General features: G+C 35.3%; 1 protein-coding gene and 1 pseudogene across 12 annotated transcripts in view; one reads left to right on the forward strand and one right to left on the reverse strand.

The window, feature by feature from the left end:
* The window catches only part of Adam22 (ADAM metallopeptidase domain 22), a 222,258-nt gene that overhangs the window by 102,620 nt on the left and 92,297 nt on the right, over positions 1 to 27,341 (reverse strand). For all 12 annotated transcript variants that reach the window (XM_046462449.2, XM_058585035.1, XM_046462443.2 and 9 more), the window contains exon 4: positions 20,187 to 20,253. In XM_046462449.2, the coding sequence (XP_046318405.1) occupies positions 20,187 to 20,253 (67 nt within the window). The remainder of the gene's footprint in view (positions 1 to 20,186; positions 20,254 to 27,341) is intronic.
* Positions 20,405 to 27,341, forward strand: part of LOC124105331 (proteasome maturation protein-like) — a 60,149-nt pseudogene continuing 53,212 nt past the window's right edge.

The raw sequence follows: 27,341 nt of genomic DNA on the forward strand, positions 1-27,341 counted from the left end.
TTATTTGATTAAGTAGATTTTAGTTTCCCAAATGTGCTTTTAGAGACATATATCTAAGATACCTCATCAATATAATAAACATAAAATCTGCCCAAGGTGCCTCATCAGGGAATCAGGGGATCATATGGGATAACAAGATTACATATACCATAAACTGATATGTAAATGGGTGAGAACACAGGCAATATTTCCTGAAAGAGGGATCTACAGTGTCCCTTGAGTTATGATTCTCATCCTTTGTTAAGAGTAACAATTCAGGGCATTGATTTATAATGCAGTTTATAAATCTCTTGCCCAGAGTTCATTTGGGCAATTCTCAGGTGAGATCCAAAAATACACAATTTAACAAATAGTCCATTGCCACTGTCTGGCTGGGCACAAATGCCGCAGTCTGGCTGGGCACACAATCACGAGCCACCACACAGCTTGTAGATTCAAACAGCAACTCTTTATTCCCGAACTCACACCAGCCATCTACAATCACGTTCTGGGGAAATCCACGTTCTCTGCCCAAATCTACCTCCACTGGGCTTCTATCTCCAAAATATACTGTCTGAATCCCATGAGAACTCAAGGGGAACTCAGGCAGCAGGATACGCCCTATTCCCAGCAGGAATAATCTTAAACCTTAAACCTGGAACCTAAACCGGGAACGCCCTAATCCGCCTTGGTCCTTGAGCAAGGTCACCTACATTCAATGTCACTGCAACATGGGGTACGCTGGCAAGGAAATTGTCATACCTACTTGGCTAATGACTCCCAACAGTCCATGTTTTTCTTTTTCTGAGATTACATTAGAGAGATGGATCTCAGATTATCTTAGTGCTTTTAAAATCCCAATGCCCAGGCCACACTCCAAACCAATTCTATTATAATCTAGATATGATATGGGATATGAAATGGGATGCAGACCTCCACATTTCTTTAAATACTTCAGATGGTTCAATACAATGCAATGACTGAGAACCCCTGCAGGAGAGAAATAACTATTCAAAGCAGTGGTTCCCCAAACTGACTCTCAGAATCAATGCAGTGGGCTTTGTAAACCAACTGATTCCCGGGCCTTCTCTCAGACCTGCTGGATCAGAATCTCCAAGGAGGCTGCTACAACCTCAGGTTTTTCTTATAGTTGCAAACGTTTTCACAGGTAAAACATTAATTTGGAATTGTTAACCTAGAATATTCAATGTCAAACCACCCTCATGCCATGGATACCAGAAGATCTTTCAGAGAATAAAAATGTCTACCATAGCCTGGGCACCATGCTTGATGATATACATACTAGTTCATGATGACTAATGAGGTAAATATTATTTCCCTCCTTATACAAATGAGAAAATACAGATCAGGAGTGCTCCCACCCAGCCAGGCAATCTTGACAGAGAGTCAAAACTCTTCATAAAATGGCTTTACACCTGACTTGTGAGAAGCCCATGTTCTCAAGCCTCACCCTAGATTCAGGTGCTCTGGAATGTGGCTTGACCCTGTTTCAGCCTGTGGTCTAAGTGATTTCAGTTTAGGAACCACTGCTTTGTACTACACCTGGCTCTAATTCTGAAGCTCCTTGTACCCAGCTCAGTGAAATCCTGCACTAGTTCCTAAGAGGATACTTTCTGTTTCAACACCACAATTTTCCACTTCTTGTTTCCTCCAAACCATTTGGTTTTATGATAAAAAAAAAATGGAAGGTAAGATAAGAATATGTAAGAAGGGGCTGGTTTGCCAGAAACTGAAAGTTTCCAAGATGGCTCTTCTTTCCATGCTACATTCATGAAAGTCACAGCCAACCCTAAACATCTGCTCAGGTATAGAGAATAAGGGTATCGGATTACACCACCTCTGTAAGAAAAGTAGAGACAAACAATCTCATCTCATTTTATAGTAAAGTAAAATTAAATAAAGCTGTCACATCGTGGTTTTAAAATGCCAATAATCCATGGATATATATATACTAAAACATGTCAAGTCTTTACCAGCTCATGCCAAAATAAGCAAAATAATTATAACATAGTAAATTTTAAAACTAAATATATTTAATTTGTAAAAATCTGTCCTTTGTTCTAAGATTAGTTTCTTTGATTATTTAAAAATATCCAGTTTTTTTCTTCTTTTAAATTTTGAAATGATTTTATATAGAAACATTGCAAAGATGGCACAGAGAATTCCAGCATGCCCAGTTTTTGCTATTGTTAACACCTTATATTTCCTTAGTACATTTGTCAAAACCAAGAAACTGACATTTGTACATTACTTTATATTAAACTCTGACTATTTAGGTTTCATTGTTTTTTCTACTAGTTTCCTCTTTCTGTTCCATGAAATAATCTGGGGTACCATATTACATTAGCTTCACATTCATTTTTTTTTTTTTTTTAAATAGAAGCAAGTTTATTGTCAGGAGAATCTGACCGACTGCCTCTATGGAGAGACAACAGTAGCAGATTTCCTCTAAGCCAAACTTTTTTTCTTTATTTTTTTAATTGATTTTATTTTTTTTAAATACACGACAGCAGAATGCATTACAATTCTTGTTACACATATAGAGCATAGTTTTTCATATCCTTGTATACAAAGCGTGTTCATGCCAATTCATGTCTTTATACATGTACTTTGTGGGTTTTTTGTATTACAATTCTCATTACACATGTATACCACAATTTTTCATATCTCTGTATATAAAGTATGTTGACACCCAATTCCAGTCTTCATACATGGACTTTGGATAATGATGTCCTCATTCATTTTTAATTGGCAGCAAAAGTAAATAATATCTGTATGTCTTGAGAAGGGTATCTCCATTTATGGCAAAATAAAAAACTTGCAACCCTATATTAATCCCCCAAAATCATTTTGATAGGATACTGGTCTATGAAAAACAAAGGTCTAAGACATAAATTTTGTGGGGATTCTACTTAACCTATTACTTTTTCTCATCTCTTTAAACATGGTTAATCAAATTTTTATATTCATAATTCAAGGATTTTGCTTCTAAGAAGTTTGGCCCAAAGGTAAAAACTGGAGGTGTCTATTAGGACATCTAATAGAATTAACCTGCATCTTAATCATTTTTAGCCAGCCAATTTAGTTTCCCATAACTTTATTTAAAAATAAACATCCTTGGGGCTGGGGTTGTGGCTCAGTGGTAGAGCATTTGCCTAGCATGTGTGAGGCACTGGGTTTGGTTCTCAGCACCGCACATAAATAAATAAAATAAAGGTCCATCGACAACTAAAAAAATATTAAAAATAAAAATTAAATCCTAATTTTCACACAAATAGTATGGCAAACCAGATCTTCCATTCTATTACTAAGTCAAACAGGACTTCCCAAATTGCTTATTTTTAACCACAAAATAGTCAAGAGAAATTATTTTTCAGCTGTCAGGTAATCATTACACACCCACTAGTATAACAGATGTCTTATCAGGCTACTGAAAAATTTTAGGTTCCCACAAAGTGCTCCTCAGCAACAAATTACTGTAATGCAAAGAGTACTTACCAGGTTCTCTGAGATGCAGTTCTAAATTAGAAGAATGGAAAATCAATGTGGACCACATACAGTGACTGTATAATTATAAACTCATGAAATTATAACTCTTTCCAGGAAACCACTATATCATTGTACCCTTTTTACAAATAATAAACCTTAAATGTGCAGCTCTATATGGACTTTTTTTAGCATATGGGATATATATTACCTAAAATATTTTTCTAATTGATGTTTGAATATTAACAGGAAAAAAATATAATTGGCCAAAAAAAAAATAACTGCCCACACAAACCAAAAAAAAAATAAAAAATCTGGAAGCCTTAAAATAGAGGAAGAATAAGATTTTTGTTCCATCAGAAAAGAATATTTTTGTTGCTTTCTTTTTGTGGGTGCTGGGATTGAACCCAGGGCATTGTGTATGTGAGGAAAGCACTCCACCAACTGAGCTATATCCCCAGCCCTGCTTTCTTACTTAACGATAAAAAGAAAGAAAACATAACTACTATATGAGGATCTGAGTTGAGGGAGGGGGAAAAAAGCAAATTGTTTTTCCTCTATCTTTGCCCTTTGCCATGAGATTATTCTCTTTTAATTTCATTCCTGTCCTCTTTCCATCCACTCCTTTTTTGAAGGAAGAATAAAGAGACATTTTCAGTAGTCAAAAGAAGAGTCTGTTGTACCATTTTTTTTCTCTCCTGCACCTTGAGAATTATACTCTATGCCTAAGAAGTCCACACATCCTTCAGTAATCATTTTTACCCCTCCATAAATGATTTTGGATTAGCTCAGGACTGATTTAAAGGTACAAACAGAGGGTCATCTTACTAAGGAGGAAGTTCACAAACAATGCCTGTCATGGTTTAGATATGAGGTATCCCCCAAAAGTTCCTGTGTAAGACTATGCAAGAATGTTCAGAGATGAAATGTTTAGATTACAAAAGCCATAAACAAATCAGTAGATTAATCCACTGATATGGATTAAGTGGGTGGTTAATGTAGGCAGGTGGGGGTGGTTGAGGAAAACAGGTCACTGAGGGCATGCCTATGGGGTTTATATTTTGTTCCTGGTAAGCTGAGCTCCCTCTCTCTGCTTCCTGGCTGTCATGTCCTGGGCTGCTTTTCTTTGCTACGCCCTCTGTCACCCTCTAATGTCCTCCCTCACCTCTGGCCCAGAGCTATGAAACTGGCTGATCATGAATTGCCACTCTGAAACCATGAGCCCAAAATAAACTTTTCCTCCTCTAAGATCTTCATGTTGGGTATTTTGGTCACAGTGATGCAAAAGTTGGCCAAAACAACGTCCTTTAGGAAAGGCGAATAGGTATTTAAGGTTTTCTCTGATTTAAGAATAATAATAATAGTGCTAAGCATAACAAATAAAGTGCTCTTTTTTTCAGTAGCTGTTTCTATAGGCATAAGTTGATCATGCATCATTTCTGTTATTTTTCCTTTAAAATGACGGAGGAAGTAGAACCAGAGTTGCTTTAGATTCTATGATTTGCAAGCCATATATATATATATATATATATATATATATATATATATATTTTTTTTTTAAATCATTTAGATTCTATGATTTGCAAGCTATATATATATTTTAAATCAACCTTTTTTTCCTTAAGTACAGGGACAACTTCAAAAAAAATCAATATCTTGTAGGCTGCATTTACCATAAAGAGATGAAATTTAAAACTACAAAAGATGTTTATAAGTTTGAAAAATGTTTAAATGCTAAATATAAAAAATTTTAAGCTATTAACGTTATTTCTAAAAATCTAAATAATTTATGAGTCACATAAAAATCATAGAATAAGTTTTTTTTGTAATCTATATACCTGAACAGTGAAAAAAAAAATCTATGTATTAGAAATTTTGGGATGGTGCTAAAAAACTACATCAAACCAAATTTTACATTCTTAAATATTTACAGAAAAGAATGATTTTTAAAAAGAAGACTGGTAATAAGTTAAATATTACACTTAATGAGTTCCCCAAAGAACAACAGAGGAAAAAAATAATTTTTTAACTTAAAAAAAAAAGGAAATTACAAATATAAGAAATTATTATAAACAATAGTAAAGCAAAAGATGGTTCTTTGAAAAAAAAATTTAATGAATGAAGTCTAACAAGATTGACAAAGTAAAAGAATGAATAAAGCCAAATGGAAATGAATAAAGCCAAATAGAAGACAGGCTGATTCAGAAGTTGACTTTATAAAACATCAAAGGATTTCAAGCCTGGGTTGAGGTCTTAGCTTAGCTAGACATATGTGTGCTTAGCACCCAAACAAAATAAAACAAAAAAACCAGGAAGCAAATATAGCAAAATACTAACATTTGTTGAATCTACAAATGGATATCTTTTTGACATTTATATAATTTTATATGTTTAAATATTTCAAAATTTTAAAAACATATCAATGGTATGGGCTGGGGTTATGGTTCAGTGATAGAGTGGTTGCCTCGCACATGTGAGGCATTGGATTCAATACTCAGCACCACATAAAAATAAATCAAGATATTGTCTCCACCTACAACTAAAATTATATATATATATATATATATATATATATATATATATATATATATATATAAAGGTAAATTACGGGGCTGGGACTGTAGCTCAGTGGTAGAGCACTTGCCTCAGCACCACATGTAAATAAATAAATAAAGTAAATTGCTGGTACTTTATTACTTGAATTAACATTGATTTAAAAGTGGCTCTAAAGTACCTTAAGAGGGAAAGAAACATAAATATGAGTTTCCATACAGAAGATAATTTAGCATAAGGATAAGGTGAGCATAAGGATCACTATTTGGTTTTTATTTTTCCTGTTTAAATCACTATCCTTTTTTAATCATTGCAAAGGAAATAAAATATCCTCCCAGACCTGTCCAAACTGGACATTCCCCGCACATTGACACATTGTTGGGTGAACAGGAGAAATAACCCAACTTACTAATGCTTGAATTCATTCATTCACTTACTTTTTTCATTCAATAGAATATTTATTATCTTCTAGGTACACACATCCTGCTAAATACTGAATATGCATATAGTATAAGCTTCTCTTGGAGTAACATCTTAAGCAATTTATAGTCTAAGGGCACAGAAGACTGTCTGTCCTGTTATGAAGTGGAGAGTGAGGGACGCTGTTGATGATCCTGACATATCCCCCGTGCCATGAGCAGATTCAGAAGTTAGCAGTAAAAACTGACAGAAGCCACCAAAGACTTAGCCAGAAATTCTTTTCAAGTTGCCACTTTACCACACTAAAAGTATCAGAAGTGATATTTATGGAGCACTTCCCACACCCAAGCTCTGGCTATGTGTTTGTTTTGCTTCCTTATTAGAGGAGGAAATTGAAACATAGGAGGCATAAATAAATTGTCTAAGGCCACACTAACACAAACTGGCAAAGTCAGGACTGAATTTAGGTCTATTGAGCCCTAACAATATTCTTGGTCTAGATCTAAGCTTTATTGCCTCCAAACTATAGATTTGTCCTAGACTTAGAAACAAAAGAAGTGATTGGTCCCATCTGTTCATGCTTCTCAAGAAGCCCTTTATTTATTTTATCTCAATGAGCTATGTAGCACAGTCTTAAGGAGATGACACATACTCAGCCTGAAACTCTAACTGCCATGTGGAATATCTATGACCCCCCTCAGAACCACAAGGCAAGCTCTCTACCTTCTAGACACAGTCACAGACACATTTCCAGATTTTCAGACTATTGAGAGAAGAGAAAACAAAGAAGAGAGCCAATGTGCAGTCCACAGGCATGAACAGTTTTAATCCTTCAGGCTGCACCACGGCATTCCTACTTTTATCCTTCCTCCTCTGCATCACTTGATCCACCTCTGACTCTCCACCTTCTCTGGTTTCTTCCTGTTGTTTTCCTGCACCAAGATCCAGCAGTAAGGCCTCTGGGCCTTTGCACATGCTAGTTCCACTGCCTGAGAAATTGTTCCACTCCAATTTCACCTGCCCATTACTTACCTTTCAAACTTCAGAGTTAATATTATTTCATCAAGAATGTCTTCGGAACAGGGAAATGTATGTAGCTCAGTGGTAGAGCATGTGCTGAGTGTACACAAAGCCCAAAGTTCCATTCCCAGTACCAGGGGACTGGCATGACTTCTCTGACCAACCAGAATAGGTCAGGTTTTCCATCAGATGCTCTCAGAGCAATGTGTATTTCTCTTTGGGGCACTTATTATTTCTGTAATTTATAAGACTTTTTGGCAATTATTTGTACTATGTGTGCCACTCCTAATAGACAAGTTTCAGGAAAGCAAAATTTGCATCATCTATTCTTAGCACCTATATCCCCATGCCTGGCCTATGGCAAGCATTCAGATCATATTTACTGAATGAATGAGGGTGGAAAACACAAATAATGTATCTGAAAGTATTGGCTTGTTTTTATTCTGCCACAAATCACTACTGATAGATTTCTATACATTTAAACTCCATACGCCTGAGTTTTTAGGAGTTTCCTCTAAAGGTGGGAGATAATCAAGCCCACCTGCATATACCTCCGTAGGTACAAAGACAAGACTCATAGGTGCAAAGAAAAGACTGCTATAATAAAATGCCAAATGTAGCCCTGATCAATTACCATCCCACACATAAAATGGCAATAAACACTCAAACCACTCAATATATCAAGGATACTTATTCTCTGGCCTTTACTACCTGCTCTTATTTTTATAGTAGCTACTTATTCACTGGAAAGCAAGAATTTTTATCAATAAACAAGAAGATAACTGTAGTTTAGGATAACACCAAAGGAATAAGCTGGTTTTTTTGTTTGTTTGTTTTAAACCAGTTAAAACTTATCTAAAACAACACTCTACAACTTGCTGTTCAGTTATAAATACAGTTCACCCTGATTTTAAAAAGAAATTGCAGTAGTAGACTTGCAAAGACATTATGTAATGAAAAAGCTGATTTGATAATTAGAATTACAATAGAAAATATACTCTATTATAATCAGTTCTATATATAGAAATACCATTAGTGCCACTTCAATTTTTTAAAAAACTTGTAGCTGAAAATGTCTTTTAATTCTATAGATAACATCTTGAGTATTAATAGATGAAATAACTTTGAAACTTAATTGGGGGTAAAAATCTTATACCAGAAAGAAAAAAAAGGGCCTTTCTACTCGATAGGTTACAAATGGAGCTTAGGAACAGAACCCATGCTGACAGCAGCTGTCACTTTTCATTTTTCCTTACTCCTAGCCCTAGGATGCCTGACCTGTATCAACTGGTAATGGGCCAATATATTTTCTGCAGGCTACAGAGTTAAGACCACTTGGAATCTTCACAATGCCATTAGGGCAGCTGATGCATTATACATGATGATGGACCTTGAGCAACCTTGCTTCGGTCCCAAGAGAAAGCAAAATTTACTTAATCCCCAAAGAATTTTTTTTCCTATAATGCAAAAAGAATTAAATAATGAAATATGAGACCTTCCTGAAACCACACTGATTACAAGATGGCAGAGGAGCATATGTCTGCCTGAGCCTGCCAGGGGGAAAATGCACACACCAGCAAGCTCATCAGGGAGACTGTAAATTCACAGATGCCTAGTGGTGGACAAAAAGTAAAGTTAGGTGACATACCTAGAATAACTAATGCTACAAGTGAGGAGGAAACAAACATTTGCTCAGTTTGTTTATAAGATTTTTGTAGCTCTTATATTCCCTTCCTATATAGAGAGTGTTGAGAAAGGCAAGGGAGGGGATGAAAGGGAACAGGAAGTAGGGGGATGGGCATTTTAAAGCACCTTGGCAAGAATGTAACCAAATATCTTTTAGTCTTCTAGCAGGATGATTCCACCTTTTGGTTTAGTTACTATTGCCCATAAAACTACACATTTTCTCCAGATGCAGATAAATGTATACATAGGCATCAGATAGGCATAAGAACTGAGCCATATGCTTGCCATATGTAAGAGAGCAACATATTTCAAACAGTAATAGTTTAGAAGCCATGGGGCTCCCCTGTAATGCACAATGCACAATCCAATTCCCACGGAGAACAAAGGACTAAAAATAAACCGAACAGTAAATAGATGAAAAAAACAGGGCATCTTTAGAAGGCATTTGGTCCTGTTTGGAATAATGGAAATTTTACATTGGAATAAATGAGACTCATCTGAACCAATCACACCTTCAATTTATGACTTACTAAAAACAACTGCTAAAGGAGATGTAATTTCAAATGGCAACTTCTGTGGGTGCTGTTGTTAAAATACTAGCATTCTAATTCCTTTGCTATTATAATTTTTTTTTCCATAGAGGTACATTATAATGGATAACAGAACAAATTCTAGCATCAACTTCCTGGGGGTTTAAGCAATTTAACTTAGGTGAAACACTTAGATTAGTGCCTGGCACACAGTAAGCACCTTATGTGTGTTTGTTATTGCTCCAACTACTACAAGTACTTTTATTATTCTTCAGTGCAGTTATTGATATTGATCCTATCAGGATATCACATGATTCTAGGAGGTCAAGAGTGTGTCAAGGGGAAATCCCTAGTAATAAAAATAGGCACTACAGGGATATACTATTTATCAATTTGTAAAAATACAAAATTTCTGGAATGATGTACTTCAGAAATACAGCAAGTCATTACATTCTTTTTATTACCATTAAGATGAGTCTTTCATTCACTGGAGAAAATATGCCTTAAGGAAGGAAAATGGGTTTGGATTTGTAAGAAGAGATTAACTCTTCCAAGCAACTAGCATTAAACCAGTAGCAGCACAGCAGTTATGTGCCCCTAAGGTAAGACTTACTCACAGAGACTGTGTTCATAGACAGCAAAAGAAAAGGCAGGACTATGTGGCAATTATGACTCTCCCTGGGACTCTCACACACTAACCATAAAAATATGGTTTTTCTAGCTAGACTTTTATTCAGAATTTAAAACACTTCTATGAAAATATCATGGCTTTTGCACTAGTAACAGGAAATTGAGTCCTCCTTATGTTGAAATTCACTATTTTAAATGAAAGTATTTAAAAATGAGCAGAAACTTAAACCACAGGACACAAAGCACAAGGTTTCCTGTGCTAGCCCTATTTGCAATTACATGGTCATCTCTAAATAAGATGATCCTGGAATTGAATTCCTCGACCATCCTCAAAATTTCATAATTTCATATTAAATTACCATAAGATTAAATATACTTTATGTGTGTATATATATGTGTGTACATATGTATATACATGCATGTCTCTCTCTCTCTCTATCTATCTATCTATCTATCTATATATATATATATATATAAAAGTCTATATCTCATTTATGTAGGATCTTCATATGCTGAAGAAAAAATCACTTTATGACAGTAGTTAGAGGCTAATGAAGTAATTAAAATATAATAAAATTTAGAGCTAGTCTAGCATAGTTAATAAATTTTTCATGTATAAAGTAGATATGTTGACAAATACATATTTTTAAATCATTCTAGTTTTACTAATAATCTACAGGCATTAAATCAGGGTTAAACTATTTCAAAGAAATGGACTTGAAAAGAAATTTTTCCAAGTCATCTAATTTTAAAACTTGTTTATTAGTGGTTAACATGATTTTATTAGTGAAAAATAAACCATGTGCATAGATATGCCATCTCAAGTTTTCTCTCCTGGGAAAGAGAACTTAGGTGAGGAACCTAGATATGCAATGCCACATCCTGTACCACCTGCTCCTGAAGTTCCCCTTTATCCTGCATCAGAGGTTCTGCTCTCAGGGTTCATGCTCAGTGGTGAGAGCCATTAACCTAAATCTCACAGAAAGTGCAGCAATAAAAAAATACAGAATCAAACATACAGATCTGCCAAACATCCCTCGCACTGCTTCATTCATCACTTGGGATCACTTAAACAACTTTATTTACACACTTTGTTAAAGAATCTATGTTCCTGTAACTGAGAAAACGGAGACCAAAAGCCACCTCAGTTTATGGTGCGTATATCTAAATAAAGCTGTTTCAAAGAAAAATCCCGGTTACCATGGCAGCAGGAGACCCTTCAAGGACTAACTGAGGGTCTTCAATGGACACTCTGCCTATCAGCCAGCCTTAAAATGCACATCACTGAGTTTCTCTACTTGGATAGAGGCCTCCCCATCTCCCTGGAGCCAAGGAAAATGCTTGAAACTTGGATTAGAAATTTAATGATAAAATTAGAAGCTTAAGTGACAACTTCTATAAATAGATCTGTTTTAAAAAAATCCTTTCTAAAATCATCTTCCCAGGCCACGTGACTCAACTCCTGTCTAGGTGACTAAGTATTATCCAAGAGTCTCTTGGAAAAGCTACTGTAGTGAGAACTCAAGATAGAAAGCATCCTTCTCAAATGTAAGGTAAAGTTGTAAATAAGAAAGCCATCTTGGAAGAAAAATGCTGCTGCTGAGTTGTTCTAAAAAAAATTAAAATAGGAAAAATGAGACAGAAAAAGCTTTAGTATAGATTACTTGGCAACAGTGACTACTGCTTGCATTTCATCTCAAAGGCAGCCTACAAAACAAAAAGATAACCTAAAATGCTACTTGAAAAAAGGTCAGGTCTCTACGTTAGAAGACTGATTGCTGATGCAATGGTATAGATGGCTCTGTTTTAATGTATGCAGCAAAATTTACTGCACATCAAAGCCTGGTTTTTCTTTTCTTCTTAATCACTTACTTGTCTTGTTTTATAGAAAGATTCTGTATAGTAATGCAGTTTTGAGAATCAATAAGGAAACTCAATATCCAGGATAAACAAAAGCAGACTAACTCTGTTCATCTTTTCTGCTGTAATTAATATAAATATATATGAGACAATTTTGACAGTTTAATAGCTAATTCTGTATTTGTGTGGCCAAAAAAGGAAACATTTCAAGCATTTCTGTACTATTCATATATATGAAATGGAATTTGAGAAAAATCTGTTTCATAAAAGGATATGTTAAGGAAAGGTCTTATTATTTTAAAATTGAAGCAAAATGCAGAGTGCAGTCTCTAACCTACATCTTACATAAATTCTATCACAAATGACCAACTGAAAACATTTGTTACTTAAGAAAGGCATCCACAACATTATATCAAACATATAATTATTTGTGGTGTTTTTAACACATAAAACATCTTAAAAAACATATTAAGAAACATTATTTCTTTAACACATAGTACCCTTTTTGAATTATCTGAGTGTTCCTTGTAGAAAAATCTAGAAGACAAGAGAAATCTTGAGTATGTTTAGAGATCACAAGAAATTTTATATCAATTCACTGAGGTTTATAGGAACTACAAAGTTGCTGAACTATTTATTGTTTTGAAAGTCACATATTTAAAGTTTTCTAAGTGATTTCTTACATTCATATTCTATAGTATTGTTTTTTCTGTCATTGGCACATTTATTGTGGAAAACAAAAAGATGAAGGCAAAATTTTAAAAGGGCATCACTTTTTTAAGAAGGAAGAAATCTGACTTTAGATATAAGTTCAAAGGGGATTTGGAAACACCATTGGAAGCAGAGGAGCCAGCCAGGAGATGGTGTTGTGCTAAGTTAGAAATCTTTCATGGTACTGCAGCCCCAGGGGAGGAAGATAGATGTGAGCAGCAGGACAAAAACCTTTCTGCAGAAAAACTCAAGCTTCCTCCTTGCTTCTAAATCAACTGCCCTATTACTCTGTTTCCAGAAATGACAGTGGCCATTTCAGTTCCGTTCAAAATATTTTAATGTCAATTACACTACATTTTATTAGAACAAAAGGTTTCCCTGGAGTCACAATAACCTCTCTCACCCCTAAGTAGACACTTTCTCCTCTGACACCTGCTCCCCAACACTCATCATTCTCTTCAATTCCTTAACCCATTTCCAGACTTCAACCTTGACCCACACTCAGATTCTTATCCATCTTTCTACTGCCACTATGAACACAATTAAGATTCTGAGACAATGATTCCTGAGTGCACTGCAATCAAATGATGGAGTAACCAGTCATTGGCCAGGCCAAAGTCAGTATTATGTAATGAGTGTCTCTATACACTCAACCTTAAGATATACCCTAATCCAGAGACAAGCTGGAATGTTCATGTATAGTAGTTTAGAAACAATTCAAACTAATAAAAATAGGCACTCAGTGGCCATTACTTTTGATATTATCAGAGATCAAATAATTTAACAAAAATATTATCAAAACTAATAATATTGATGACTGGAAATGATCTCTCATTGGTGACATAATAAATCATGTCTTTACAATGACATCGAGTTTTACTTTTTGACCCCCAGAAAATATGCTCCCTCCCCATCAATGAATGTTCTTAGCATATGAAAAGAATTTACCATTTCTCTCCCAGCCTTCTAAAACTAAGGCCATTTCCCCACGATGTTCATTCAGTGAAAACAACAGGCTTTGCATGGGAGTTTGTCTTTATCATTTTTCCCCAAAGCAACTGACTTTACAGAAAAATTACCTAATGCATAATCAAATCTGAGAGATATACCTGAAGGGTCTTTAAACAGACTGTTCAGTCTTAGAATTAAAGGCTATAAAGAAGTAATTACTGGGAATATCCAAAATGAGTTAGATGGGTATACAAAAACAATAAATAGCAACTGTAGTGGTGGCACACACCTGTATCCCAGATACTTGGGAGGCTAAGGCAGGAGGATGGCAAGTTTTAGGCCAGCCTCCAGAACTTAGCTAGAGCTATCTTCTTATATTTAAGAAAAAAAGAAAAAGAAGAGAAAGAAAGAGAGGGAGGGAGGAAAAGAAAAGAAAGGGCTCAGGATGTAACTAAATGGTAGAGGGCTTGTCTAGCACATATGAGAACCTAGGTTTGATTCCTAATATGGAAAAAAAGGAAGGAAGAAAGGAGGGAGAGAGGGAGGGAGAGGAAGGAGGAAATAAGGGGAAAAAAAGGAGAAAGGAAGGCAGAGAAGGAAGGAAGCGACAAGTAAAATACATTTCAACTTGTACAACTATCCTATTTTATGTAATGTAGCTCTGGAGTTAGGTGATCTAAGATTCAAAATACAGCTCCACTACTTACTTACTGCTTTGCTTTCTGTAAGCTATGTGACTTCTCTATGCCCTGGTTTCTGTAAAGTAGGGTAATAGTTACATTTATAATCACAGATCGTTCTGAGGTTGGAATACAGATATGCCTACCACATTGTTCAGTAATAAATGTCATTTGTTATTAGTAGTAGTATTATAATACCAAGCCTATATAACTGGAAATTTCAAATTTCTCAAATAACCAGAATACTGGCAGCTTTCAGTTGTTAGACATAAAAACTAGCTAAATATGAAACAGAAAACTGCATGCTTTAGGCTCAGTTGCCACTATTCACCAATTCCAGTTTCCTTTGTCTTATAAATCTAGAGCCACAGATGTCCACAATCAAAATAAAACTATATTCCCAAAGGATTCTGATTAGTTAAGGCTTTTTATTAGTTAAGGGTTAGGGTTAGTTAATTCTTTTTAAAGTCCTTATTAAACACATAATACTTCTCCCTAAATAGAAGGGTAAATTTAGAACTTATTTTTTGAGTGAATGTGAAACAAATATAAATGAAAGATGAGATTATGAATATGCCTTAATAAAGGAACAAATAGTATCTATCTTCTTTATAAATAAAGACTATCTTTGTAAGCTTGGGAGAATTTTTTTTTAAATAAAAGTTTTAATAAAACTTTTTAATCAGTATTATGCGTACCTATCTGACCAATGAAACATAAAACCCTGTAGATAATACAAATTGTTGTTAACCCCTTGAGTCCTAAGTTTCTAAATTTGCAAATACGTCAGTGAAACTGACATGGATACATTAAAATAGGCAGCAAATCAGGGCTGGAGTTGTGGCTCAGAGGAAGAGCGCTCACCTAGCATGCATGAGGCACTGGGTTTGATCCTCAGCACCACATAAAAATAAAATTAAGGTATTGTGTCCACCTACAACTAAAAAATAAACGTTTAAAAAAATAGGCTGCAAATCATAATCTAAAGCTTATATATCCTTTGTTATCATTAAGAATGCTAATACAATACACAATGGAATATTACTCAGCAATAAAAGAAAATAAAATCATGGCATTTGAAGGTAAATGGATGGAGTTAGAGAAGATAATGCTAAATGAAATTAGCCAATCCCAAAAAAACAAATGCTGAATGTTTTCTATAATATAAGGAGGCTGATTATAGTGGGATAGAGAGAGCGGGCATGGGAGGGACAGAGAACTCTAATCAAACTATAATCCAATCAAAGTTGTTTTCTTAAAGGGAGAAATATCCTCTGGCACAAGAGTTTGGATGAAGTTCCTATTTACTATTTCCCTGACTTGATAGGCTAAAGGGTGCAGAAACCATCAACAAAGAAAATGCAATTCTTAGGCTGCAAAATCAGCAGAATGTGCAATAAAGTCAGTGCTTTGTGGATTGTATGTATGTATACAGAGAGGTGGGAAGGAAAGGGAGGGAGCATGGGGTTATTAATGATGGTGGAATGTGATGGACATTATTATCCAAAGTACATGTTTAAAGACAAGAATTGGTGTAAATATACTGTGCATACAATTTATCATATATAAATTTTTATATATGATACAATTTATCATATATAAATTTTTAAAAATTAATTAAAAATAAATAAATAAATAAATAAAATGATAATACGGAAATTAAAAAAAAAAGAATGACAATACAGATTGTCCTTTAAATAGAACACTGGGGCATTACAGTATCTTTTCCATATATAAACATCCCACAAACAGGAGATTGGGCAAATATGATATCTGGGAGGATGGGACAACATGGGCCAGGGAACAATCACTGAAATGTATTTCATTTTACTCTAAATATAAAAGTGAAATCAACCCTAAATATCTAGACTTTGGGAAACTGCATAGGATAAACAATCTGGTTTCTTCAGCAAATAAATTACAAAAAAGAAAGATAAATTTTAAAATCTATTTTATAAAACCTCAACAGGCAAAACTAAATTAAAAAGATGCATACCTCAATGATAAAACTATATAGGAAGGGATACTCATAAAATCAGATTGGTGTTTGCAAGTGTCACCAGAGGTGCAGGGCTTGGGTATATGAAGCAGCTCTATGGCTTGAACTGGACAGAGGATGTAAAGGTGCGTACTTTTAATTAATCAACCCATACATTGTTTGACATGAATTTCTGTGTTGGTGTTATATTTTTACAACTGAAAATATTTTTAAAATAAAACTATAATCTGAAAGATTCATCAAAGCAGCTATTACATATTTTTTTTCATGCTAATGTATTTCTTTCCCCACATTCACACTCACACCCTTAAATCAAATGCACTGCATCTGTGCAATAAAGTCAGTGCTTTGTGGAGTTTTCACAAAAATTCTATGGCACTTGAAAAAAACCATTTAATATACTGGCTTCTGGCCACTGTTTAAATCTGGCATGATGATTTTGACTATAATTTTGCTTCTTCAAGATATATATGTCCATGTTTATGACAACCAACACACACAAAAAAATTCTGAATTTAGCTTTCATTTCATATACCCTTTTTCATTTACCTCAGTCCTAAGACAAATGTCAACTTTAAAAAACAAACAACAATGGAGACAAAAAAGAAAAACACAACAAAAATTGTAAGTCTCTTAAGGAAGGTTCTGTGAGCTAAATTATATTCCCCCTCCAATTCCTATGTTGAAGTCCTAACCCCCAGAACCATAAAAAGACATAGGAGAAGACAATGCACAAGTCCAGAATAAACCCTGGACACATTGATCTCAGACTTCTCACCTCCAAAATTATGAGATAATAGATTCCTATTGTTCTATTATGGCAACCATAGCAAACTAAGACAGAAAGCAAAGAAAAGGTAGAAAAATTAAGGCTTTCTTTTTAAAAAGGCAGTAGAGAGAAAGAAAACAAAAAAGTATGAAATGTTACAATTTTGTTTGACCTATAGTAAATAATGAAAAGAAAAGTTTAAGAGAATTCTGAGTTATTAACAAAAAAGGAGAACTCAACCAGATTCCACAAAAAAAGGAAACATCCTAGAGAACTAAGAACAGAGGGCACGACCTGAGGAGACCAGCAGGGAAGTAATTGACTACTGGCTTTGGATTTTATGAGCAGGATTGAACACTTTCAATATGTTCCTGGAAAAAACCCAGGGGAAATTTTTGAGTGAGATTTTTAAATGGACTGGAAACACATGGAGGTGATGGGTGAAATCAAAGTTGTTTTCTTAAAGGGAGAAATATCCTCTGGCACAAGGGTTTGGATGAAGTTCCTATTTACTATTTTTCTGATTTGATAGGCTAAAGGGTGGAGAAAACCATCAACAAAGAAAATGCAATTCTCAGGCTGCAAAATCAGCAGACTGTGCAATAAAGTCAGTGCTTTTTGGATTGTATGTATGTATACTCATGGAGGCTTACAACCTCACAGCAGGGTAATATCCTAAAAAGGATATTACAGTAAGGAAGGCAGACAGCTGTTTGTTGGATCCACCCTACGTGCTCATACTTGCATTCCACCACTCCCCTGACAGACATAGATAGAAATGGATAGGAAACTGCCTGGTTTTTCTCCTCTTCAACAAAGCAAGAAGAGATAACCGCATTTAGAAAAACAGTGTCATACAAACAAGAGAAGTGAATCAAATAAACAGGGGTGAGAACAAAAGGAACCAGAGACTCTAACTCTAGGTAACTTATTTCAAACTATAAGCAAAATTACTCCATTCTCCTATGTCCTACCTAGAAGTATCTGATATTCTTTTCTGCAGGAAGGCAGTGATATAGATCAACCATTCAATTATCCTTAAGCTGGAATAACTTTCTGGAGGGACTAGCCTAATTATTATATTTAGGTCACTTGTAAAAATAAACAGGTTTTGTTTTTAAGTCTGTATCAGTTAGAAATGTATTGATAATGTAGGTTGAGCATACCTTATCTGAAAATCCATGACCAAAATGTTCCAAATCCAAAAATTCCTGATCATCAAAACAAGGCACAAAAAGTTTCATATTTTATCACATTTTGGATTTTGGAGTTTGGGTTAGAGATGCTCAACCAGGAAAATATATGCAAATATTCCAAAGTTCAGAAACATGAAATTTGAAACACCTCTGATTGCAAGCATTTCAGGTAGAGACTTATTTACTAGCAAAATGTTGTAATGTCTGAAATTTGCTTTCAAATACACAAAGTTATTGTAATGTTGACAGCAGCTGATGCTGGAAATGGATGTGAGAGGGGTTCATTATATTTTAGTTTCTGTATGTTTGACATTTTCCATAATAGTTTTCATGGGCTAAGGGTATAGTTCAGTGGTACAGTACTTATCTGGCATGTATAAGGTCCTGAGTCTAATCCTAGCACCACAAAAGAAGAAGAAGAAGACGAAGAAGAAGACAAAGATGAAGACGAAAAAGAAGAATTATTCTTGTTAACATATAAAAATAATTTAAAATTCAATTTCCTCTTGTACTGCTTAAATAGAAAAAAAAATGTAATTTATTTTGGTTATCAATAACAGAATTCAATTTGAATAAAAAACTTTTTATCATAACATAGGTAAATAGGAAAATGGTGAACATAGGCTTTATATGAAAACAACTTAGGAAAATGTTCACAATATGTTACAGCATTTACTAAAAAACAAGCAAGATATAATATTATAGATACATATAGTACTATAAAAAAATATAAATATGTGAGACAAAAAACACTAAAAGGAAATGCAACAAAATGAAAACAAATTTAACCTCGCTACTTACAAGTTTTCTAAATAAGGATGTAACAAATTTGTATTCAGCAAAAGAAACATGGACAAATGATATATTATCAGATAAGGTAGAATAGAATGTCTGAACACTTTAGAACAAATATACACTTGGCCAACCTCACACTGAACAGAATCTCTACACATGGGTGCTCTTGGTCTCCTATGTCCTAACGTACACCATTAGTCCATCATTACCCTGGGGAAAAACACATTCTCTGCCTCTGGAAGAGGCTTCGACTTGTATTTTAAGGTTTTCAGACCTTACCTGTTATAGCCAGTATCCTGAGATATACCTTCAGGGAGTTTAAATTCCCTGAAACATCTAGTAGGTCTAATGATTTTACACTTTACTTGGGGAAAGTCTTTCACACACAAATGCAAAGCCACACACCTATTCTGCACCTGAGATCTCACCACGTGATTCTTTTCTTTGATTTTGTTGTTGTTGTTGTTGTTGTAGATGGACACAATACTTTTATTTTATTTTTACGTGGTGCTGGGGATTGAACCCAGTGCCTCACACATGCTAGGCAATCGCTCTATTACTGAGCCACAACCTCGGCCCTTCACCACGTGATTCTCAAGAGTTAACCTTAAAAGCAAATTCCAGAAATTATTTTCTGTAACATAATCTAAAAAGAACTACTTGCAACTACCATAATCCTACAAACTATAACTATAATAATTTTGATAATGTGCTAAGAATTTTTTTCTAATAACTGAAAGTTTCATTTTTCTCAAAAGGGTGAAAACTTTCTTAATAAACTATAAAATATTTTCAAACCTCAAAACCATCCTTTAGATGTATCACTGAAAATTGAAATCATGTGCAGTAGTGTATTGAAGAGTTTCAAAATTTCCTCCAAAAGAAGGAAAATTCACTTACTTTGCTTTGCACAGTCTTGCCTCCATGTTCGATGTGCCTCTCTATGTAATCCGAGGACAACAAATCACTGCAATGACAAGAAGAAAAGATGACAAAAGAGCACCGGTAAAGTCTATGAAGATCAGGATCAAGTTCACACACATCTGCTTTAACAATTCTTTAACTGTATTTTAAAACAAAAATCAACACATTATAGGAACAGAAAGAACAAACCCAGGATGTCTAAAGGAGAGGAGGTTGAACTGGCTATCCCACCTGTCATCCAGTTGCTCATCAGCAGATTGCCTGGGTCCAGGCAGTAATTCCAGGAAACTACTGTAAGCACGCCTTTTTTCTCCCCTTGCACTAGAGATTGAACCCAGGGCGCTCTGCCACTGACCCATACCCCCAACCCTTTTAGTTTGAGTTGAGGTCTTACTAAGTTGCCCAGGTTGGCTGGGAATCTTGGGTCCTCCTTCCTGCCTCAGACTAGAGTAGCTAGGGTTACCATCGTGCACTACACACAGCTTCAGCACACCATTATTTTAAAGACATTTTATTCTTATTTTTTCAAACTTCAGCTTTTTATCAAAAAGTTTTAATTGACTACCATATCTTACCATTTCTTTATGAGTTACGTGTGATACTTTTATCTGACAGATTACTAGTTTCCATCACACACCAAAAAAGAGGGGAAAATTAAAAGAAATGAAAAGGAATGTACAATAAGCATTTTAAAATTACTTTCTTTCTAAGCCTCTTCTCAACAATACCTTCTTATATAAACTTAAATATTCATAGAACCTTAATATGCTTTAATCCCATATATGTGAAAAATTTCCCCTTTTAAGAGAAGTACTGCAAGACACACTTTCTATAAGAAGTCTTTAATTTTTTTAAAGCAGTAAAATATTAGTAAAGTTGTCATCAAAAAATAAAAATACATGAAGTTAATAAATTTATAATGTTACTCTATTTATAGTCATTGAGCCAACTAAAAAGAATCTTTCTTCAAATACTCTGTAGGTTTCTCAGCCAAAATTGTCACAATCATAACAAAGTTAATATCTGAGCACATAGGCCCATCGTGATAAGCACCACGCCTACAATTGCTTGAAATATAAACGGAATGTGCAAACATGCATTACATTCATGCAGGCACCATAAGGCTCTAGAATCTGATGCTTATGTTACCATTTAGGGAACCTATAATTATAGTCTAAGTCCATGCTTCATTGCTCTTGGGAATATATTTTCATATTAACTTTATATGGGACCCAGCCAGGATGCTATAATCTTCAAGCTGCCGAAAACATAACTAAAAGTGGCTAAAACAATCAAGATATTTATTATCTTCTTGTTAGAAATTTCAGAGCAAGTATAATATGAATTTCCATTTGAAAATATTTTGTTCTGTTAATGAATATATTTGAAGTTTATAAAAATTATAGACAAAACCTTTAAAACATTTTAAGCATAGATGAGTAGTTAGTAAGCAAAATTTTGTTAGATGTGGGCAGAATTCATAGGATGTTATTACTTCACAGTAAAATCTCCTATGTATTACCCATTTACAGAAAGGAATGGATACTCAAGAGAAAACTAATATATCCATTAGACACCTAGGTAATAAATGTTCATGATATACTAAATAAGCAAGAGACACTTAACACCCAGGATACCCTAAATGTGCACAATCAATATTCTTGAGGTCTTATTTCTATCACCCATTGGTGCTACCAAGGGTTTCTCAATTTCTGACCTATTGACATTTAGGCCAGATAATTTTTTTTTGTCTTGGGAGGCTACCTTATGCATTACAATACATTTACCATTATAGTATATGTATATTTAGGGTAGAAGTAGACTGCCTGTTACACATTAAATACCAGTACAGCTCCAACACATCCCAGTCATGACAGTAAAAATGTCTCCAGTCATAACTAACTGTACACTGGGAGAACCACTCTGGTTAAACCACTCTGCTAACATTCATTCTTGTCCCTTATGATCTCTGTCCAAAAATCACAAATAAACCTCATGAGTATTTGTCAGGTTAATTGGCATGCTACAGCTGCTAAGCAGGCATACTTGTCCTGTGTCTTTCGGATACAATAAGTGGCTGCCACTAGTTCAGGGCACCTGCTATCTTGAGACTTGAACAAACTTCAACTCTGATCCTCATAACCACATTATCAGCAGGGAAGACAGGTGCAGCAGAGAAACAGGAAATATGAACACTGTATACTCCAGGATTAGCAGGCATGCTCCTTCTCATCCCCCTATACCTTATCCTAAATACACTATATGCCCATCTCTTTCCTCTTATTTCTCACAGTGTGCTTAAGTTAATTTAGCAAACTGTGAGCTGAGGATCTGAATTTGGTTTATGGAAGTTTTCTGCCTCCTGACCTCTGGGAGAGCTCTCCTGGTAGCATACCAAGAGGCTACCATTGCATCAAAGTACGTTTCCCACATCAGGGCACTTCAAGGGTTGGCTCATGTGGTAGCTCTGCACCAATTAATGCAACCAAGAATATGTTCAACTTTCTGCTCTGGCATTAATCAGTACAGTGGTTGACCTGTTCTCTTAATTGGCTGTTCTCATGACCTATAACATAGCTGTTATAATTGAAAACATCTCATGAAGATTAAAAATATCCCATGGTAGGGCTGGGGTTGTGGCTCAGTGGTAGAGCACTTGCCTTGCATGTGAGGGGCACTGGGTTCGATCCTCAGCACCACATACAAATAAAGATATTGTGTCTACAACTTAACTTTTTTTTAAAATATTCCATGATTTAAAAAAAAAGTCTTGGTATTTTTTGAAAGAATGAGAAAACACTTAACACAAAGCACCTAACATTCATCTTCTCTAGTATCTCATGCAAGAATTACATTACATGACCACACCTAAACCAATTGTTTAACAAGGACATTTGTCTCTGAACAATCAAGAATCAGCTCCCTGGCCTCCTCTGCACATCCTGACTTCTCAAGAGAATTGAAGAATATTTCACAAATTTCCAAAGATTTCTGACAAAATAGTGAAGCAGAACAGTAAAGACTTGCCTCTAACAAAACTAGTATTGCTACAGCATCCACAATGCACCCTGTTAACCAAACCCAGACCCCAAACAAGCCCACAGCTAAAACAGAAGAGGTGGCAGCCAGATTTTTGCAAAAGACAGTCCCCTGGCCTTGCTACTAGTCTGAAACAACTGCCCCAGAAGTTGGAGAGAAACTACCACAAAGAGGCAGTGTTTATTAGCACACCCAGCCAGGTTCCTTCTCTGGGGAATCTGAAAGAGTAAATGAAGGGGGGAAAAAACAACTTTCAGCTGATAAAAGAAAGAGAAACAGAAAGACAGAACTAAGGAAAGAGTTGAGAGAAATTGAGTTGTACCAGTAGTGAATAGCAGAGTGAAGGCCCCAAATCTCTGCAGCTGAAGTCCATGAACCCAAAACAGTCTTTCCTACTGTTGGGCATACCTGGGATCCTATCCCCATCACTGTCACAAGAGTAAATCCCCATTATGGAGCTTGCATAAATGAAATCAAAAGCACCTAAGTGAAACAATCCACAGAGGATAGCAGTTGTAGCAGTAGTAATAGCAATAATAATTTTTTAAAACACAATTTTCAAGTCTTCCAGGTTTTCAAATTTCAAGGGAACATTGTCCTTTGAATTATAAAATCTAGGCATTAAGAGAGCATGAGTCATTGCAGGAATGTAATTATAGCAAAGAAAAAACACTCTGCTGGGGAATTATGCAGCTATTTCAACCAAGCCTCTATATCTACAAGATTTGATAGAAAAGGCTCCATGTAATTTAAACCAAAAACAGTCCCTGCAATTTGGTTTTGTTTGTTTGCAGTATTGTGAAAGTATGCTAAGTATTGTTATTTTAATTATTAGGCTTGAAAAACCTCCTATTTAAAATGCCACTGTTCCTTCTACTGAACCATAAAATCCTCCTTACCTCCATCAAGTCTGAGAACACAAGTAAATTTCTTGAAGCCTCCTGAAGTAGATAAAATCAAAACTACCTGCTCTTCTTTTCCATAGAACATCATTATGTATTGTTCAGTGAGGATCTTCTTATGTCATGTTAAGTGGAGAAAAACAGAGGATCTCCTTAGCATAGAAGTTTTACCTCACTGTCAGTGGATAAGGTAGAATTCACTCCATGCTAACAGCTTATTCAATACTGATTGATATGTGTGAATGCTTGTGACCTTTGAAAGATAGAAATCAAACCATTTTCAATCAAATTCTAAAGGCTACTCATTTTCTAAAGGAAGATATGGTTTTAAATTAAAAATGTATTCTGAGCCCCCTCCCAACACTTTCTTTTCATTTACATGCCATAAGAAGCCTGGAATAAGCAAAACAAATACGATGTAAACATCTTCAGTCATAATAATGATTATCCTTTGTCTAGTGAGCAACTCATGAATCAGAGGCAGCTAGTACAATACAAAAGTTTTGGAGTGCATTTGATTTTTCCGTCTAAAACCTCTGCCATTTACTAGCCGTATAACGTTGGTCAAGTTATTTAGCTATTATGAATACATATTGCCATGTTTAAAATGGACATCATAAAGTTGGTATAGTATTAAATCAGAACATAAGTACTATCAATAACCAATGATCCTACTACCATTTTGTCACTGCCATTCATCTCTTCTTTTCCACGTAAGCCGGTTTACATTCCATGATCCATAATGGTAACTGCCCAGCCACACACACTAGAAAGTTCCTTATGCCCTCCTGTTCCCTTTCCATTGTACTAACGTGACTAAACATCAAGTGTGGTAAACTTAACTTTTCTATGAAGCAAAGTCTAACTCCAAGAAACAGAACATCTGAGCCATCACAGGTACAATTAGTTATAAATAGATGCTTCAATACAACTTTGCCCATAAGCCCATTACATTCTAATCTCTTACTCTGAGAAAACCCTTCTGAACATCTCTCTCCACCAATCTTCAGAATGGTCCTACATCACTGGCCCCTAATGATGACTTGGCTTTTCTATATTCAACAGGAAAATGGGAACAGATGAACACTGCCTCACTTTTCTAATCTATCTACACCCCTGTTTCTGAGCCAGTCTCTACTAGGATGTTGAACAGGCATCTCAGACTCAACATATTTGATGCATAACTCTCCTAACCAAATCCTAGTATTCTATTCTATATTAAAAAATGTATCATTAAGTAATAATTCGACTTTGAAGAAAACTAGGGGACATCACCTTAACCAAACATTCCTCACAGTGACATCATCAGTAATGGAACAAACCAAAATCATGTGCCTCTGAAGTGAGGCACTAAGGAGGACATATCATTTATTATATTCACAATAAAATGCATAAGAAAGCAACTAATGAATGAACAACAACAAAACCTGATATTGCAATAATTTTCAAAGAAACAGCTTCAGAGATAAGATTAAGTCCAAGGTGCTGCCAACAAAATGTCCCCTCAAGTCCAAGTCCAGTCAAGTCAAAGATGTGGCTGTACAGCCTTTTGCTAAGACCTTGGGAAGACATAGGGCTGTTTCATCTGGACCACATCATCTATCTAAAAGAGTTTCTAAGATTCATAAGACCTGCCTCCTCAGCAAGACAAAAGGGTTTCTAAGGTGTGTGTGTGTGTGTGTGTGTGTGTGTGTGTTTCTGGGAATCAAACACAGGAGGTCACACATGCTAGGCAAGTGCTCTACCAATAAGCTACATCTCCAGGGCCCTTGAGAATCTTAAAGGTTCCAAGAATTGAAATTCTTGAAGGATATCACATAGAATTTCAATTCACAGTAAAGAGTGGAGAGGGGCCTAGCTCAAAAAAGACTTGCATATGTAGTTTTAACTAATAGGGTAAATACAAATGAGATTCACATGAAACTGGCCAAGTTTTTCAGAGAATTAGATCACTGGGTCCACCAATAGCTTGGACCAAAATGAACAGTTAGTTCAAACCTTCTACAAGTCATGAAAGCAAATCTAGAAAGTTATTTAACTTGAAGCCTGGGACATTTCTTATGGAAAGATATTGTGACTCAGAGTAGAGCCAAGAACCACAAAGTACCATTTCCAGGAAGCAGAACAAAGCCTTAATCAATACACATTCCCTTTCCCAGAGACAGAAGGAACTGGAGACTTACCCGTCTCAATATCAGAATTTCAATGAACCAGTGACTACTTAGTAGCTCCTCTTTCCACCCTTTTGGAACAGTGTTATCTCATGCAGTCATCCTCTCCCTCTCGCTCCTGCATCTTGAGTGTGTGGAGAACAGATAACTTATCTTTTCATTCCAAAGGTCTGTACTGTACCTGCCCTTCCCCATGCAAGTAGTCATGTTCACACTTGGGCCAGATTCAGATGATGAAAACCTGAACCTTAAGTCTGCTCCTGATGCTACAAAGAAATGAGATATTTCAGGGGTCTTTGAAGGAATTCAGTATATTCTGCATATGTGAAAAAAATGTGAATAATTTGTGGCCAAAGGATGGATTATGGATGATGTTAGACAGCTACAAATTCTTTGTCATTCTTCTCATGCAAAGTATAGACCATTTCTCCTCCCTTTGAAACTGAGCTGACCCTCATACAAAGAGGCAGGAATTATACTATGTAACATCTGAGATCTGGAACTCTCCTTTTTTGAATCCAACCACCATGCTGTCGAAAGTATAAGCAACCACATACGAAGATTCATGTATTTCTGGAGGAGAACCAAAGTCCCTAGCTGACAATCCATTTGAATTCCCAATGAATGCTGGCAACAATTTTGAACCATGTGATGGAGGCTATTTCATATCTTTCAGACATAACAGTGCATCAGCTAAAATGGCAAGAAGTATATCTACCTAGTCAACCCACAGAACTGTGCAAAATATTACACTGTAAGGCAAAAGGCTGATTTTGCCTTCCTATTCTAACATTCAATGATTGTTATATTGCACAAAATTATTGCTGTGTTTTCCTTAAAGCAGTCTTCAGATGTTTAATGTAATTTATTGGGGATAATATAAATTTTAAAAAAATTAAAATTTCAACTATGATTATCATCCATCCCAAGAAAATAGGAAAAATCCTACAGGTCATGGGTCGCAATGAATATCAAAGATTTTATTAAGCTTTTCACAAATGAAACATCTATCAAAGGAA

Source organism: Marmota monax, unplaced genomic scaffold, assembly GCF_021218885.2.
Source record: "Marmota monax isolate L192 unplaced genomic scaffold, Marmota_monax_Labrador192_F-V1.1 WCK01_AAM20220418_F8-fsc00165, whole genome shotgun sequence".
NCBI classification, from domain to species: Eukaryota; Metazoa; Chordata; class Mammalia; order Rodentia; family Sciuridae; genus Marmota; species Marmota monax.